The 15,654-nt window shown below is 24.4% G+C and overlaps 5 protein-coding genes across 5 annotated transcripts; 1 reads left to right on the forward strand and 4 right to left on the reverse strand. All coding sequences in view use genetic code 6, as the record gives it.

Moving 5' to 3' along the window:
- Nucleotides 1-326: 326 nt before the first annotated feature.
- On the reverse strand, nt 327-4,589 carry TTHERM_00475120 (hypothetical protein; the record flags this gene model as incomplete). Its single annotated transcript, XM_001023994.2, has 11 exons — nt 327-805; nt 864-1,007; nt 1,056-1,293; nt 1,347-1,780; nt 1,838-2,897; nt 2,958-3,285; nt 3,344-3,477; nt 3,533-3,694; nt 3,786-3,890; nt 3,943-4,347; nt 4,404-4,589. The coding sequence occupies 11 exons, from the start codon at nt 4,587-4,589 to the stop codon at nt 327-329; spliced, it is 3,675 nt and encodes a 1,224-aa protein (XP_001023994.2).
- Nucleotides 4,590-4,875: 286 nt separating this feature from the next.
- Nucleotides 4,876-5,667, reverse strand: TTHERM_000475138 (transmembrane protein, putative; the record flags this gene model as incomplete). Its single annotated transcript, XM_012799972.1, has 1 exon — nt 4,876-5,667. The coding sequence occupies one exon, from the start codon at nt 5,665-5,667 to the stop codon at nt 4,876-4,878; it is 792 nt and encodes a 263-aa protein (XP_012655426.1).
- A 266-nt stretch (nt 5,668-5,933) lies between these two features.
- Nucleotides 5,934-6,638, reverse strand: TTHERM_000475139 (hypothetical protein; the record flags this gene model as incomplete). Its single annotated transcript, XM_012799973.1, has 2 exons — nt 5,934-5,973; nt 6,070-6,638. The coding sequence occupies 2 exons, from the start codon at nt 6,636-6,638 to the stop codon at nt 5,934-5,936; spliced, it is 609 nt and encodes a 202-aa protein (XP_012655427.1).
- A 640-nt stretch (nt 6,639-7,278) lies between these two features.
- TTHERM_00475140 (protein disulfide-isomerase) lies at nt 7,279-9,494 on the forward strand (the record flags this gene model as incomplete). The annotated part of the gene is made up of 3 exons (XM_001023996.3): nt 7,279-7,762; nt 8,435-9,374; nt 9,461-9,494. The coding sequence occupies 3 exons, from the start codon at nt 7,279-7,281 to the stop codon at nt 9,492-9,494; spliced, it is 1,458 nt and encodes a 485-aa protein (XP_001023996.2).
- A 533-nt stretch (nt 9,495-10,027) lies between these two features.
- TTHERM_00475150 (zinc knuckle protein) lies at nt 10,028-14,935 on the reverse strand. The gene is made up of 11 exons (XM_001023997.2): nt 14,665-14,935; nt 13,819-14,500; nt 13,708-13,756; nt 13,606-13,649; nt 13,316-13,513; nt 13,191-13,264; nt 12,743-13,134; nt 12,609-12,680; nt 12,101-12,546; nt 11,896-12,036; nt 10,028-11,827 (listed from the first exon to the last, which is right to left on the reverse strand). Exons 1-11 carry the CDS (start codon nt 14,832-14,834, stop codon nt 10,073-10,075), a joined length of 4,023 nt encoding a protein of 1,340 aa, XP_001023997.2. The 5' UTR covers nt 14,835-14,935; the 3' UTR covers nt 10,028-10,072.
- Between the last annotated feature and the right edge of the window lie 719 nt (nt 14,936-15,654).

Below are 15,654 nucleotides of genomic sequence, written 5' to 3' on the forward strand. Positions count from 1 at the left end.
AGATTTACTAAAATAGACTTTTAAGTAATTTTGCTTAAATGAAATAAATATATAGACTTATTATTTAATTTCTACATTACTTAAATTATTAAAAGGATTCTACTTAAAATAATAATAAATAAATTAATAAAGAATATTCAAATAATTAATAATAATAAAAAAAATATTTACATTATCAAGTATCTTAATCTAGAAATAAATATTAATAAATAATAAATGGCTAGCCAAGTAGGTTAGTTATTTTATGTATAATAATTTTTTATTAATTTATTTTTTGTTAGATTAATCAAAAATGTAAGTAAGTAAGTATCTTAACATTCAATTTATCATTTTATAAACTTGTTATCTTCATTTATTGTATCATAATCTTTGAATTTACCAATAAAGTAGTCATTATTTTCATTTTATTAATGGTTATTAAATGCTTTTTGTTGAATATCAGATCTTGAAAAACTGTCTATTGATTTAGTCTCTCCAGTTTATCCCTAAGACATAATATCAAAATTTAGGATGTTTTTTGTCGAATTGTTGTTGTTCTTTAAATATCCTTATTTTATTAGCTTATCATTTATTTATTAAGCTAGTTATACAGTGTTAATTTTTTTCCTGTTAAATGATTCTTATCTTGACATTTCATTTGACTTTTTACTGTAAATAGATGATATTTAGCTACCGCCAGTCTTAAAATTTGAATTTGTTGTAGAAGGTCTCATAGAATCAAATTTACTTTAATATAAACTAATACTTTTCTCAAGCTAAATATTTTTTAGGTTTTTTATTTTATCTTAACTCATTTCTCTCCTCACTATAAGAAAAATAAACAATATTTAAAATCTATAAAAAAAGTAATTTAAATTATTTACTATGGTACATATTGTTAAGTTTTAAGTATCCTTAGGATAAATTATGCTAAAATTCCTTTTTAAAAAAGAGAATTCTTTCTTATTTCTATTTTTAAAGATTTCCACTAATTTTCTTGTCATACTAACCATCATATTAGCTATCAACTTAAATTTAAAAATATTTTATTAAATTATTCAGTTAAAATAACTTACGTTGATCAATCTTAAAAAGTAAGCTTGATTCTGTTGCAACTTATTTCACATTTTTAATTTCTTCTATTTAGTATTGATTGTAAGTTTTAGAAATCCTTTCAAATACTTCGATAGGTTTAGATGCAAAGCCTAGCTCTTTGCTATAGAAGCCTTTCTTTTTGACTCCTTTTTTATTTGCATCATTTCTTAAATCAATATCTTTTTATTTTATATTCTGTCTCTATTCATCTATGTAATCCTATATTTTAGATAAAAAAAAATTAAATTTTGTACTCTAAATTAAATTTATACAGAATCATTTTATATCTCGTTCTTCTTATTGCTTGTTTGCTTTTCTGAAATATTTTAATTTTATGAGCTGCTTTATTTATGAGTTTTTTTTTCTGAAATCTAAGAAATAATCTTAATTATAGTTTGGCTTTTTTATTCTTGCTCTGTTTGAATCATTTCTTAATTAATTCTTCTTTATTCATTCAACAAATCCATTTTTTCAAACTTCTACAAATAATCCTCTTCATTTGAATTTTAGTAGGACTAAATTTTATCGATTATTTTTTTACTAGTTTCTTTTATTTGTAGCTTTTATTCATCTTCTGTATTATTTTTTTATTATTCTTAATTGAATCTAACTACTTTTTGCACTTTTTATTCATTTATACTTCTTTCTTAATCCTAATCACTATCTTTATTTATTATTTACTAAATCACTTTGTAATGTAATTATCCTAATATTAATAAAATAAAGATTAAAAAATGTTTATTTCTTAATTTTAAGAAAGTACCTTCCTCTTTACAGTTCTAAATTTATTAATACAATTTTGTGAATCCATCAAGCATTTGTCTAAATCTTATTCTTATTTAGAGCTAAGCAGCATATTTTAAATCTTCAAATTGATAAAATTTTTATATAGCTTATTCAGGATTTTAAAAATAAAGCTACGCAAGTCTTTTTAGTTGACTAGAAACTACATTACTTTAAACAAAGTATTTAAGAAGACTAGATTTTTTTATGTTTTCCAAAAATTCAGTGCTGAGTTTTCTGAGCTTTTCATCTTAAATATCAGAAATAACATCAACTAATTCTAAATCTTCTATATAAGAAAGGGAGTTTAAACTATTTTTCATCCTGAAATTAGCTTCTGCAATTTCATCTAAATTTATAGATGGCTGAGATTTTAATAATGAAGATTTTTAAGAGTATGTATCAAGTAAAACGCTTGGATCAATATGTGCTTTTTCTGTTTTAGGCATAATTTGATTTGGAAGCTTCCCTAATATTAATAAACTAATTTCTTTTAAAACAGAGTTTATTCTAGATGAAAACTTGTCACTACACTTATCTTATAAAGTTTAAGTGATGCATATTAGTCTCGTTAAGTATTCTTTTGCACTTAAAAATAGGTGAACAAGAAATGACTATATCCTCTTAACCTTCTACTCATGTTTTTCTAGTTTTTATGATTCCTCAGTTGAGAAAATTGTTTAATTAACAGTTTAGTAAAATTGATTTTATTATTATCCATTTTTATTTGGTATTTCCTAAAGGCTTTAATTAGGTAAAATAAGCCTCCCAGCGTCCATTGCTATGTCTTGCTCTAAAAAATTATTAATAATAGTATGGTTATTATTTTTATCCTCCTTATCATCATTATTTTAGTTTTCATTTAAAAATTCATTATTATTTTTTAACTCATTTAATTAGCTTTCAAGCTCAAATAGTTCATGTGTAAGACTAATTTTATGTTAAGTTTCTGTTTTATACATTATTTCATTCATTTAATTCTCAAGATCTTTACTGTTATAATCTTTAATTATAGCCTCTGTAATTCTCTCTATATTATACTTAAAGAACAAAACAAATATATCAATTAATACGGTGATGAAAATTACTTAAAAATTTACTTTATCAAAAAATTTTTCTATCTGATTGAGTATTTCTTTGCGACTTAGCTTAGGAGGGGATTAGTTTATTCTTGAATTATGTTATTAAGATTAAAATTAATCATCTTAATTTTGCAATTTAACTTGATTTTTATGAGTACTAAAAACATTAATCAGAGAATTCGACCTGCTTTTGGTTTAGGGAGATTCATTGTTATGTTTAAACTTATTAAGAGGAGTACCTGTCATCATAGAATTTCTAGTTCCATAATCTCTTTTATTATTTCTTTATCTTACAACCTAATCATTAAGCTATAAATCTTTCCCAAGCTTTTCTTACTCCAGTTTACTTTAAGAATTAAAAAAAAAAAACCACTAAAAAAAACTTGAATAATTAAGTTAATTACTTCAGTATAATCTCTAGAACCCATATATGCTATCCTACTATATAAAATTCGTTTTCTCTATCTATTTTTTCTTTCTCTTCAATAATGACTTGCTCTAATTACTTTTTCACTTCTTCATTTTGAATTTTTTTTTCCTAAAATTGAGGTTTTTATTTTTATTTGAAAAGTTTGAAATCTAAAATTGATTACTTCTAATTTAATGAAGTTATGTTAAAACAAATCTTCTTCCAATACAATCTCTCTTTTAAGTTCCTTTTGAATTTGTTTCTTCTTTTCTAAAAAAGCATCTCCAATTTACTGTGTTTAAAGTAAATTGTTGTTAGCTTCTAAAACATTCCTCTTTAATTATTTCTATATTTAAATAAAATATAACATTTAAATTGTATTTAGAATGAAAATAGTTTATTTATTTATTTTTTAAAATATCAATCAAAATTTTTACTTTGTTCTCTCCTGCACGAAATTCTATTCTTTCTACATTTGAGTACCTTGATTGAGCAAGCTTTATCATTCGTTTAGTCATAAAAAGCTTTTCCCTAAGCCTTTTCTATAAATGAGAAAGAAAAGTAAAACACTATATTTAATAATTTAACTATTACATCCTTATCAACAAGCTCTTCTTACATCTTTAAAATTTCCAACTATTTTTGCTCCTCCTTAAATATTTCTTCAGAAATACATTCGTATTTAGTCTTTACTTCTTCTAGTCTTTAATTTACTGCATCATAATCTTTATTTAAGTGAATAGAAAAATAATCTGGAATACTATTATTCCTAGAAAAGAATGTATTTTTGCACTGGTAAGAAGTTTGAGGCCTTTAAACAGACTAGCTTTATAGAGCTGTTAAAGTAAATGTATTTTATCCATTCCAATTTTATTTAAAGTTTTTTCTTAATTTTTCTTTATTATCTTCTACCATTTACTGATAAACGCGCTTTAATTCTACTAGCTGCTAAACTTTAAGTTAATTTTAATGGCAAATCTAATCTATCTGCTCAATAAACTAAATTTTTAAAAATTTATTATTTTTAATTTCTTAAATAATTTGAAGAAATTTACTTCGAATTTCTCTTGATCCCCTTATTCTATTTCTAAAAATTTATTGTTCTCCATTTTTTGAAATTCCTATCTAAAATTAATTTTCATCTGCTTCGCTTACTCTTCAATTTGTCGCTTCCTTGCAACTAACGGATCTTCCTTAGTATCTTTAGCTAAGTTTACTGTTTTCTAGAAAAATAATTTCATATTTCAATGTTAGTTTTTAAAAACAGTATAATATAATATGTTGTTTAATCTAATTTTTTAGCTTTATAAGTTGATTAAAAATGTTTCTTTTTTATTAAACAACAATAAATGCTATATATTTAAATAATATTAATTTTTGATATTGATACAGTTATTAACAATCAATTATTATATGTACATACATTATTATTATTATTATAATTAATGAAGAACTTGAAAGATTTACTGTTCAAAAAAAAAAAAAAATAAATATTAATTGTTGTAAAAATATTTTTTAATGTATCAATCAATCTTGAAAATATAAATAAATTGTTTCATTTTTTATAAAAATATTTACAATAATTTAAAAATAAATTAAGATATTTTTATTTATTGAAATAAATAATTTTAAATTTGAAAAAAAGAAATATAAATTAATTATTATTTATAGATTAATATTTGTTATTTTAAAAATTATTTTAATTTATTTTGATTTAATTGTGAATAAATTATTTTATTTTAATTTAATTTTATTATTTATTTATTTGTATGTTAACGTTTATTTAAATAACATTAAATAGTATTCAATCAGCTGTTTCTGGTTATTATGTTATTTCAGGAATTGACTAAACTGGCAAGGTACTAAAATTTTTAGGTAGTTTTTTTGATTTTTTTTTGTTATTATTTATAGCATATTAAGGTATTATCTTTTGGTTATTTAAAATTAATTCACTTTTGCTAATAAACTAAAATTAGTTGCTTGAATCTTCAGAGTTTACTTGGATTGTATTATATTTTTTTTGCTTATTTTAAGTTATATTATAATCATCGACAGCTTCATTTTTATCTCCTTCAAACCTTAAACTTGAATTAAGCTCATCTTCAGACTATATTTATATTTATTAGGAAGTTTGTTCCTATTGAGGGTGCTTTTTGTAAGATTATTTGATAACTTATCTTTAATTCTAAAATTGGTTAGACAAAATTCGAGAGCTGTCTATTACTGGAGCAGATTTCTAATATGGTTAATCTTTAAGTGATTACAACTTTACGTTGTGTGAATGTCGTTAAATTTCATTTAGCTCATTTTAATTATCATTTTAATCTAAGCATCTACTCAAGTTTTTATTTGCATCTTCTTTAATTTCAGATTAATCCTATAGACTTTTTAGTGCAAGTGATTAAGAAAGTTGAAAACGCAGCAAGTTAGACACATTAATGGGTCGTATTTGTACAATAACTTGCTTTTATTTTTTATATTTTCTGAGATAGCACCTAACAATAAGTATTATAACTAAAATAAAGAAAGAAGAGACTAAAAATCCTATAATCAACTTTTAGCACGTGTCGAATTTTTAACAATTTTCAGATTTTTTTTATAGAGGAGATTAGTCTTGCTATTATGCTTAAGACATTCAATATAAAATTTGATTAAATAATAAAAATCTTTGAAAAGTAATATTTTTTTCAAGCAAAGAAATTTTTAGTGCAATTATTTTACTTATTTTTTATATTACTTTGCAAAAGGTTCAATAAATTTTGAAATTCATGCACAAAAACAATTTTCTTTTTGTTTGTTACTAAGGTATTACTTCTAAATTGTTTTTGTTTTTTCTTTGTTCTTTCTAATTCAAAGCTTTTACATTTTAAAAGATTTTTTTAGAATGACTCTTAACTCTTGCCTTACAAAAAATCAACCTATAAATATTTATTTTTTCTTTAATCTAATGATATTTGTTTTCTGACGTAAAAATCGCTATAATTAAAAGTAGAAATGTGTTTCTGTAAAAGTTTTTATATTGAAAAATTATTATATCTTTATTTTGTGGAGATTCTCTATTTATCAAAAATGTATAAACGAAACAGCAAATGAAAAAAAGATATTTTACTTTATTTATAAATTTTTAATCTCAAAATAAATTAACAGATGATTTAGATTTCTGAAATTTGTTGTTTATTATTGTTTTGTGTTTATTTTAAAATAATCAAATTTTTGGTTTTAATTAAAGTATCTTTTTTTGGATTTTGACAAATGCTGTTACCAATTTTCTCTACGTGTAGGAAATTCATTAACTAATGAATAGAGGCTTTAAACTAAATGATCATATGTTATTTTTTTAACAATAAAAAATAAATCAGTACTCTTATTTCAAATCTCTTTGACATATTATTCTATAAAAATGACTTTTTGTTTGTATTATCTTTTCCATTAACTCCTGCAAAATATTAACTGATTATTTATAATAAAAACAAAGATATTTTTTACAAATGATATAATTTGGGGAATTTTCTGAAAGGAGAATAAATACAACTTAGCTGAACCTTAAAAGAGAAAGCAAATATTAATATAGGATTTTCTAAAATTGAAAGATCTGATGATTAGTTCAAATGGTGATAAGAAATTTTGTAATATCAAGCATGATAAACACCTTTTAAAAACAATAAAAAATAATGGAAATAAATGTTTGTTTTTCAAATTTTAGATGTTTGATGGAAATCTTATGGAATCATGGAGAAAAATTATTAAAATTTCAAGCAAAATCAAATCTGGGTGGGGAAAACGAACTAATTATTGAAAGCCAATACACTTAAGAGTTAAGAAAGGGGATAGGGATTTTTTTGATATAAAAGCACGTATCTAAGTCAGAAAATATCTTTTAAAATAATAAATAAAAATTGAAAAAATATCATTAAGAAAAAACCAAAAAAAATGAACAAGACTTTGCTTTTGTTAACTATTTTGGCTGTCGGTGCTTTGGCTTCCACTGCCCCTGCTGTCGAAGAAGGTGTCTATGTCTTAACTGACTCCAACTTCAACGAATTCATTGCCTCCAAGCCTTTTGTTTTGGTTGAATTCTACGCCCCTTGGTGTGGTCACTGCAAGAAGCTCGCCCCCGAATATGCTAAGGCTGCTTAAGCTTTAGCCAGTGAAAACTCCTAAGCTGTTCTCGCTAAGGTTGATGCCACTGAATAAAAGGACCTCGGTACTAGATTCTCCATCCAAGGTTTCCCTACCTTGAAGTTCTTCATCAACGGTTCCACTGAAAACCCTGTTGACTTCAATGGTGGTAGAACTGAAAAGGACATCCTTAACTGGATCAAGAAGAGAACCGGTTCCGTTTCTGAAGCTCTTAACACTGCTGAAGAATTAACCGCCTTCACTCAAAAGAACCAAGTCGCCATCGTTTATTTCGGTAAGCATATTTTATTTTTATCGTTTAGATGCAAACAATAAAGAGTATTTATAAACAAACGAATGGCTATCATATCAAATTTTTGTCTAATGGAAATCAGCATTCCATTAAGATAAGTTAACTAACTCCCAAGAAAATTAATACATTAAATAGACTGCAAATAATTTTAATGTAGTAACAAACTTTAAAGGATTATGAAAGCCATATAGGATAGCAGAGAAGTTACATGAAAGAATATCATGAATGGAAGCCTTACAAATAATATAAAAGTTAGCTCCATAAAATTCCTATTCTGTTATTTAAGAAAAAAAAAATAATTAGATGCAAAGCACTAACAAACAAATGAAATTATATACAGATTAAATACAATCAAGAGCAACTCATATAAAAATAAGCCTTTTTTAAGATGTTTCATCAAAGCTTTTAAAGTTCTTGTTGACGTCAAAAAAAAAAAATTAAATTTTAAAAAATTTAAAAAATATATTTTTCAAATAAAAAATACTAACACTAGCTAAATTGATAGTCATTCATTCATTTATTCATTCATTATTAATAGAACATACTTCCACATAAATAACCAATAAGCCATCAAAAAATTTTATAATACTTAACCTAGAAAGAATGATAAGCCATTAATATTCAGTCATTAATTAATTTGTTTTTAATCATTAGGTGAAAGTGAAAAGGATGCCAACTACGAAGCCTTCAAGTCTTTGGCTATGTCTTATGATGACCTCGCCTTCGCTCACGTTTTCAACGCTGACTTGAGAACTGCTTAAAACGCTGCTGCTCACAACCTCGTCCTCTACAAGCACTTCGATGAAAAGAGAAACGACTTCACTGGTACCTTCAACGTTGCTAACTTAAAGACTTTCGTTGACACCAACTCTTTCCCCATCGTTATGCCCTTCAACGACAGAGCCATCCAAAAGGTCTTCTAACAAGGTAACCCCACTTTGTTCCTTTTCTCCAACAGCAACGAAGCTTCCCTTGCTGCTGAAAAGGCTTTCGCTGCTTCTGCTGAAGAAAACAGAGGTAAGATCGTCTTCTCTATCTCCAAGCCTGATGACACCTTCGGTCACTACTAAAAACTCGCTGACTACATCGGTGTTAACACTGCTTAAGTCCCCGCTTTAATGCTCGTTCACTCCAGCCACGAAGTTCTTAAGTACAAGTTCACTGCTTCTGAAATCACCCATGCCACCATTAACTAATTCGTTAGTGACTACCTTGCTGGTAAGCTCTCAACTTACTTGAAGTCTGAAGATATCCCTGCCACCAACGACGAACCCGTCAAGGTCCTCGTCGGCAAGAGTTTCGATGACCTCGTCATTAACAGCAACAAGGATGTCTTAGTTGAATTCTACGCTCCCTGGTGCGGTCACTGCAAGCAACTTGCTCCCATCTATGATGCCGTTGCCAAGAAGCTCTCCCACAACCACAACATCGTCATCGCTAAGATCGATTCCACCGCTAACGAAGTTCCCGGAGTCAATATTAGAGGTTTCCCCACCATTAAGTTCTATCAAAACGGTAAGAAATCTACTCCTCTTGATTTCGAAGGTGACAGAACTGAAGAAGGTATCCTCAAGTACCTCAAGGAAAAGACCACGTAAATAACATTTTATACAAAATTTTATTCAAAAGTTATTGATTGTAAAGAAATCATATCTAAATATATTTTTTTTTAATTTATAGCTTCCCTTGGGTTGAAAAGAACGAAGATCTCTGATCAATTTGACAATTTTAATAATAGATATTATTAGTAATAATAATATCTCACTGTTATTGTATTTTCTTTGTTAACTTAATATTTGTATTCTAATCCAAATATTGCTCCAATTCACAATCAATTTCTCAATTCATTAATTTATGATATTTTAATCATTTCAGGTTAATTTTGAAGTTAATCATCTTATTAACAAGCATTTTTTTGTTGAAATTTTGTAAAATTTATCAAATAAATTTTAAAAATGTTGTGATAATTGAAATAAATATTAAAAAAACCAAATAAAAGTCAAAATAAAATTTTTAATATAATTTGATAAAATTTAGAAGAATTAAAAGAATCAGAAATATAAAATTTTTAAATTAAAACTAAAAAATAGATTTTAAAATATTATATTTTGGAATTTTTATTCAAAAAGCTCAAGCTCTATGTAATTATGTAAAAAAATTTTATAATAGTATTATATTCGATGAAGAAAAATACTAATATAATAAAACGACAAAATACAATTTAAGGAAATATTTGAAAACATTTAAAAGAAATAAACACTTAAAATAGAGCAATACAAAAATTATTTAATATCACTTAAAATCTTTACTCATAAAGATTGATGTCTTATGTTTGGTATTCTACGTTTTAGGTTTTATTTTTTTTTATTTTACTAATTTTGCTTATTTTTTTCTAAAGGTTTTTAGAATATGAGTCAAGTTATTATGAGGGAAATAGTAAGTGTATTGTTTCATTTTATCAAATGATAAAATTACATAAAAGTCATTCCTATTTTGCAGAGTATTAGGAGAATTCAGCAAATTGTGCTATAAATGAGAATAAATGTTTGGATTTGTCTTTTTCTTTTTTGTTTGAGATACAATACCTGATTTTGTATTTGTTTCCTCTTCATGATGTGATTAATAACCTATTTCGTTAAATGTTGGCTATTATGTAGGTTATAGAATCTTTTAATATTGTGTGCCTAGCATAGTATCAACTCTTCCTAGAGATAGCTAATTTTAGCTCCTATGGTTTTAATTAGAATTCATGTTACTGTTATTTGTTAGAAACGTGCTTGAGTTAACTTAATTGTTAGGGTTACTAATAGGATTATTATTTGTGTTATTTTATTGCAAGTTATTAGATATTGTAATGCTGTTAATGAGGTTATTAATAGAACCTTATTCAACATTACTTTGATTTCGAGGAGATAAAGGATTTTTACCATCAATTTATATATTTTATATAGAGCTTTATCTTCCCCTTATTGCAGGAATACTTTAGATATAATTAGAGGTTTAATTAATTGTGTAAGGCTATAGTTGAATAGTCTACTACTTGTGGAGCCAATTGAAATTATTTGTTGATTAAATGTGCTGCTCAGTTTCAAAATAATCTTCAAATTGATTTTAATTAGCAGCAGGTGAATTTGCTGAAATCCTTCTATTCAAGTATATAGAGTTTGTATCACTGTTATTATTAATTTAGATACTTGTTTCTCTGAAATATCCTAAATTGGGTATTTCTAAGGCTCCTCCATTATTATTCATTAAGCTAGGAGAAAGTACACTATTATTACTCTAAATAAAGTGTTATACTTCAATTTAATCAAAGTCTTTATTTGTTTGAATAGCGAGTTGAGGGAATCTCTGTTTTTGAAGTTTAATAGCTTCTTCTTTTTTTTCATTTAATATTTGTTATTCATATTCTTTTTAGAGCTGTAAAATTATTTATTTTTAAATATATAAGCTCTTTTTTGATTTAGCCTTCGTTATGCCTGATATTTTAGATGGTTAATTGATCGGAGTTCCACCTTCATCTCCAAGGTACTCTGTCTAACCACCTGATTAATTTATTGATTAATTAATTTCTGTATGAGTTTGAGTTCTAATATAATTTTTATTTGTAAAAAAGCTCTTTCTTTTTTTATCATCTGGCACATTTCCAAAATTTCCTTAATTATATATTTCTTCTTCTTCCCCGTCAGTTCCAAACGGTGTGCTAGTATTATTATGAAAAGGAGATATTCCTTCTTACACTATTCTATTTACTTAATAATTTAATTTTTAATTATTTTTCTAAAAAATATAGGCAGAGTTCTGAATTTCTTAAGAAATAAAAATAGGGTTTATTTTTGTTCGCTTTCTTCTTTCATGATTAGATCTCTCCTATTAAGCTTGAGAATGATTGTATTAATAAGTAATTTTATCAATATTCGGTTAATATTTGAGCTAAGGACAATCTGCGATTTAATGAGAATACTGATTGCAGCTGAGACATTTCATGTCTAAACCTTAATACTCTTAATAAAAGTTAGCTTTGTCCTTAATTTTATGATATTTTTCCTATGCAATAAAGAAGAAATATTTTCATTATCTTTAATTAAAAATCTCAAATGTAAAAGTAAATTTACAAATTCGTCTGGAAATTTGGAAATAACATATTTAAAATCTCCTAATGTGATGTAAGCTAATGTAACTACGTCATGTGTTTTGGCGAAATACTATGTTTTTTATTCTGTAAAAAGCTCTATTTGGCCTAGAGTATCTCCTTTCTTTAATAATAGTAAATTAGTTACAAATCATTCATTAAATAATTATTCAGAAAGAAAATTCTACTTTAATGTGTTAGAGATTAATAAATTCATCTTTTTTGACTTTCCACATTAATGAAATATTTCCTTTAAGCACAAAATACAATTTATCCAATTATTCATTTTAGTGATATAAGAATATTTCAGGTCCAATTTTAATTTCTTTCACAAATAAAGCCAACTCTTTAATAAAATTCTAACTAAAATTCAACTTAAATAATTTATTTTGCAAAATAACTTTCACATAAAGTTCTTACATTACTTCATCTTTTAGTGATTGGGGTAAATTACTAATCATTTCATACCCGTCACTAGAATTTTTTTGATTTTCTTTATTAATATATTCATAGTATTTCTTGACCTATTGCATTACATATTTTGGAACTCCTCTATCATTCATATGGCGATTTAATTTCTATAGTTTATTCTTACTCTATTTTTGTTCTCTTTAAATTTCTTTTACGAGTTCACCTAAAAAAATTATTTTAAGTAAATAATATGAAAAATAATAAATCTAAAACAACTCAAATTACCAATATAATTAAAAGTATAAGCATAGGTACCACAAGCAATGAAAGCTACAAAAATAACAAAAACTTTTTCATCTATATTTTTACCAAAGATTATTTATGTATAAATGCAGTCAGTGTTTAAAAAAATTTAATACTAGTATTTATAGGCACAACATCACCATATCCTATTGTGATCATGGTTATAACACTCCAATATAAAGCTGTCACATATATACTTGTATTAGTTATGGGAGTTCCAATATTTCTAAAATGCTTGTCAATCCAATTAGTATCTTCGTTTTACTTAATAGTCAATCCAACTGATATAAAAATACAAGATACGATATGGCACGTGACCAATAAAGTAGCAACAATACGAATTATTTTAGTGTATATATAGTAATTCTACTCTTAGTCAAATCTATTAAAAAATTGTTTAAGTAACTCAAAAATTTTTTTTGCCCTCAAAAGAATAACCAACTGAAGATAATAAAGCGAATCCTCCTTAATACTGATAAAGTAGATAAAATATATTAAGATTTCATATCTTTTTTTTAAATTAAATTAATTAATTATCTCCATTCCTTAATTTATATTAATTACATCAATTTATTTTTGAAATATTTTTTAATGATATATTTTCTCTCTTTTATGATTTGTCCAGATTTATAAATAGCCTATTTATAAGATTGATTAATAGATAATCTAAAAATGATAAAGTTAATTACAGTATTGAAATTAATAGCAATTTCAAAAAAAAAAGTTATAAACGGTAAATAAATTGTGATTAAGTCATTGACAAAGTTATTTTAAGAGAAGTATGATTCATAGCTAATGCTAAAAGCTGTTTTTAGAGGTATTATGATAGTTAAAATAATTATTTAGATAATAACAACTAAATCCCATATGATCTTAAACCAATGATCCTATTTGATAATTAACAAGTATGATTCATATTTTAGATTTGTAAACAAGAAGTAATAAAAATCAATAAATATATTGATAGATAATTAATTACTGGGTCTATGACATTTTAATCTGAGAGATAAATCTTTAAAAAATCTAATCCATTTAATAAAAGATTCTTGAAATTAAATATTTAATTTAGATAAAAATTTACAATTTTTTAATTTCCTGAAAATACCAGATTTAACTTCTTTGCCATCTCCCTTTTGATATGGAAAAAATATTTATAAATTTTAAGAGCAAGCTTTGGAATTTAGTTAGATACATTTTCTTTTATTAATTTCTTTTATACGTAGTATATAAAAAAAGATGCTTTGTCATTTATTATTTTGAACTGAGTGTTTTACAAATTAGAAAGCAAGTATTTATTTGTTTTTTGCTTCATCAATTATATGAACTTCGAAATTTTAGCACTTCTAAGAAAAAATGAAAATTTAAAAGAAGAATATTTCTACTTTAATACTTCTTCTTTCCCTCCTAATTTTTAAGAATCAATTAATAGACTGTCCTTTCCACCTGATATCTAAGGAGAATTCAACTTTGACATTTCATCTATACTTTACAAATTAATCTTAGCATTTGGTGGTGATCTTTTTTTTGAATTAGCTTAATCTTAAAGTTTTTCATCATTATTTAAGATAGCTTAGTCTTTTTGTTCATTTAAGCACAATAGATTCTAGCTTTAGTTTATAAGTATATAACTATTTTAATAATTTGCAGCGATATTTTCATGCTAATCAGCAGACTCTTAAATTAAAAAATTAGGACTTTTATTCATTATACTACTTCTGTATTAGAGATTTCCATTATATTCTAAAAGGGAATTCATACCTCTTGATTTAATTTTAGGATCAATAGGCTATTAAAATGAAAACTGATCCATGGCTTTAGTAAAATCCATACTCCTACTTATTTCAACTTAACTCAAATCCTCTATAGTTTAAGATCTTACATATAAAATAATATTTGAGCATAAATTAAAGTTAATTTGTTAAATTATATTTTTTATTTTAATAATTGTATGATTGCTCAAAGGCAGCCACTTTTTAAGATATTTTTTACATGAATATATTAAATTTATAAAATTAATGTATAAAATGTCTTATTTTACGGCTATTTATTATTTTTTTTATTGTTTGTAGAAGTCAAACTCAAGATATCATCATCTTAAAAACTTTTTCTCCTTACTTGATCTACTGTTTTTAGCTATCTGACATGTTCTCCTTCCCTAATTCCGCTTTTTAACATTGAAGAAGGAAATAATTAATTTGGGGTATTCATAAATAATTCAGGTAAACTTTTTTTGCTTGAATAATTATTACATAATTTAGTGGATAAATTAACTATTACTTATATTTTCTAGTTTTTTTGTTATAATCTAAGTAATCATTTCATTTTTAAATAACAATTGCTAAGTTTTAATAAAAGATGATATGATGGATACATAAGATTTTTTCATAATTTAATTAATTTATATAGACCTTAAAAAAGCATTTAATTAATTAATTAATTAATTTGAAACGCCATTAAAAATCACTCAACCTTCTCATTTTGTTTGTTTAATTTGTTTTTTATTAAATATTACACTATAATATCCAAATCCTTATTTTTATACTTGAAAAAAGAAGTCTGTAAACTGGATATCAATTTTCACACATTTTTTAAATAAAAGTAAACAAAGAAACAAAGTATCATAATTTGTTGTTATAATTTAAATCTATTACTTTTATCTAATTATAACATCAAAGGTTTATCATTCATTTGAATATCTTTAAAGTTTTAAAATTAAGTAAATTATTTCTATAAACTCTTTTTTTTACTTTATTTAGTATGCTTTTAATTTTATTTTTTATTTTTTTATACTTCATTAAATGTTCTATTTCATAAAGAAAGTAAAGTAATATTACTAGAATCTTACTTATATCTTAAATCTAAATGTTTTCCAGAATAAATATTATTTGATAATAAATATTTTTTAGATATTATTTATAAATTTTTATGTGATACAGATTATATATATGTGTATGATAAGGTAATATTAAAATAAAATAATTATTTATTCATTATTTTTAATAGTTCCTCATTTTAAATTTTTTAATTA

The sequence above is a fragment of the Tetrahymena thermophila genome, assembly GCF_000189635.1.
Source record: "Tetrahymena thermophila SB210 genomic scaffold scf_8254403, whole genome shotgun sequence".
NCBI classification, from domain to species: Eukaryota; Ciliophora; class Oligohymenophorea; order Hymenostomatida; family Tetrahymenidae; genus Tetrahymena; species Tetrahymena thermophila.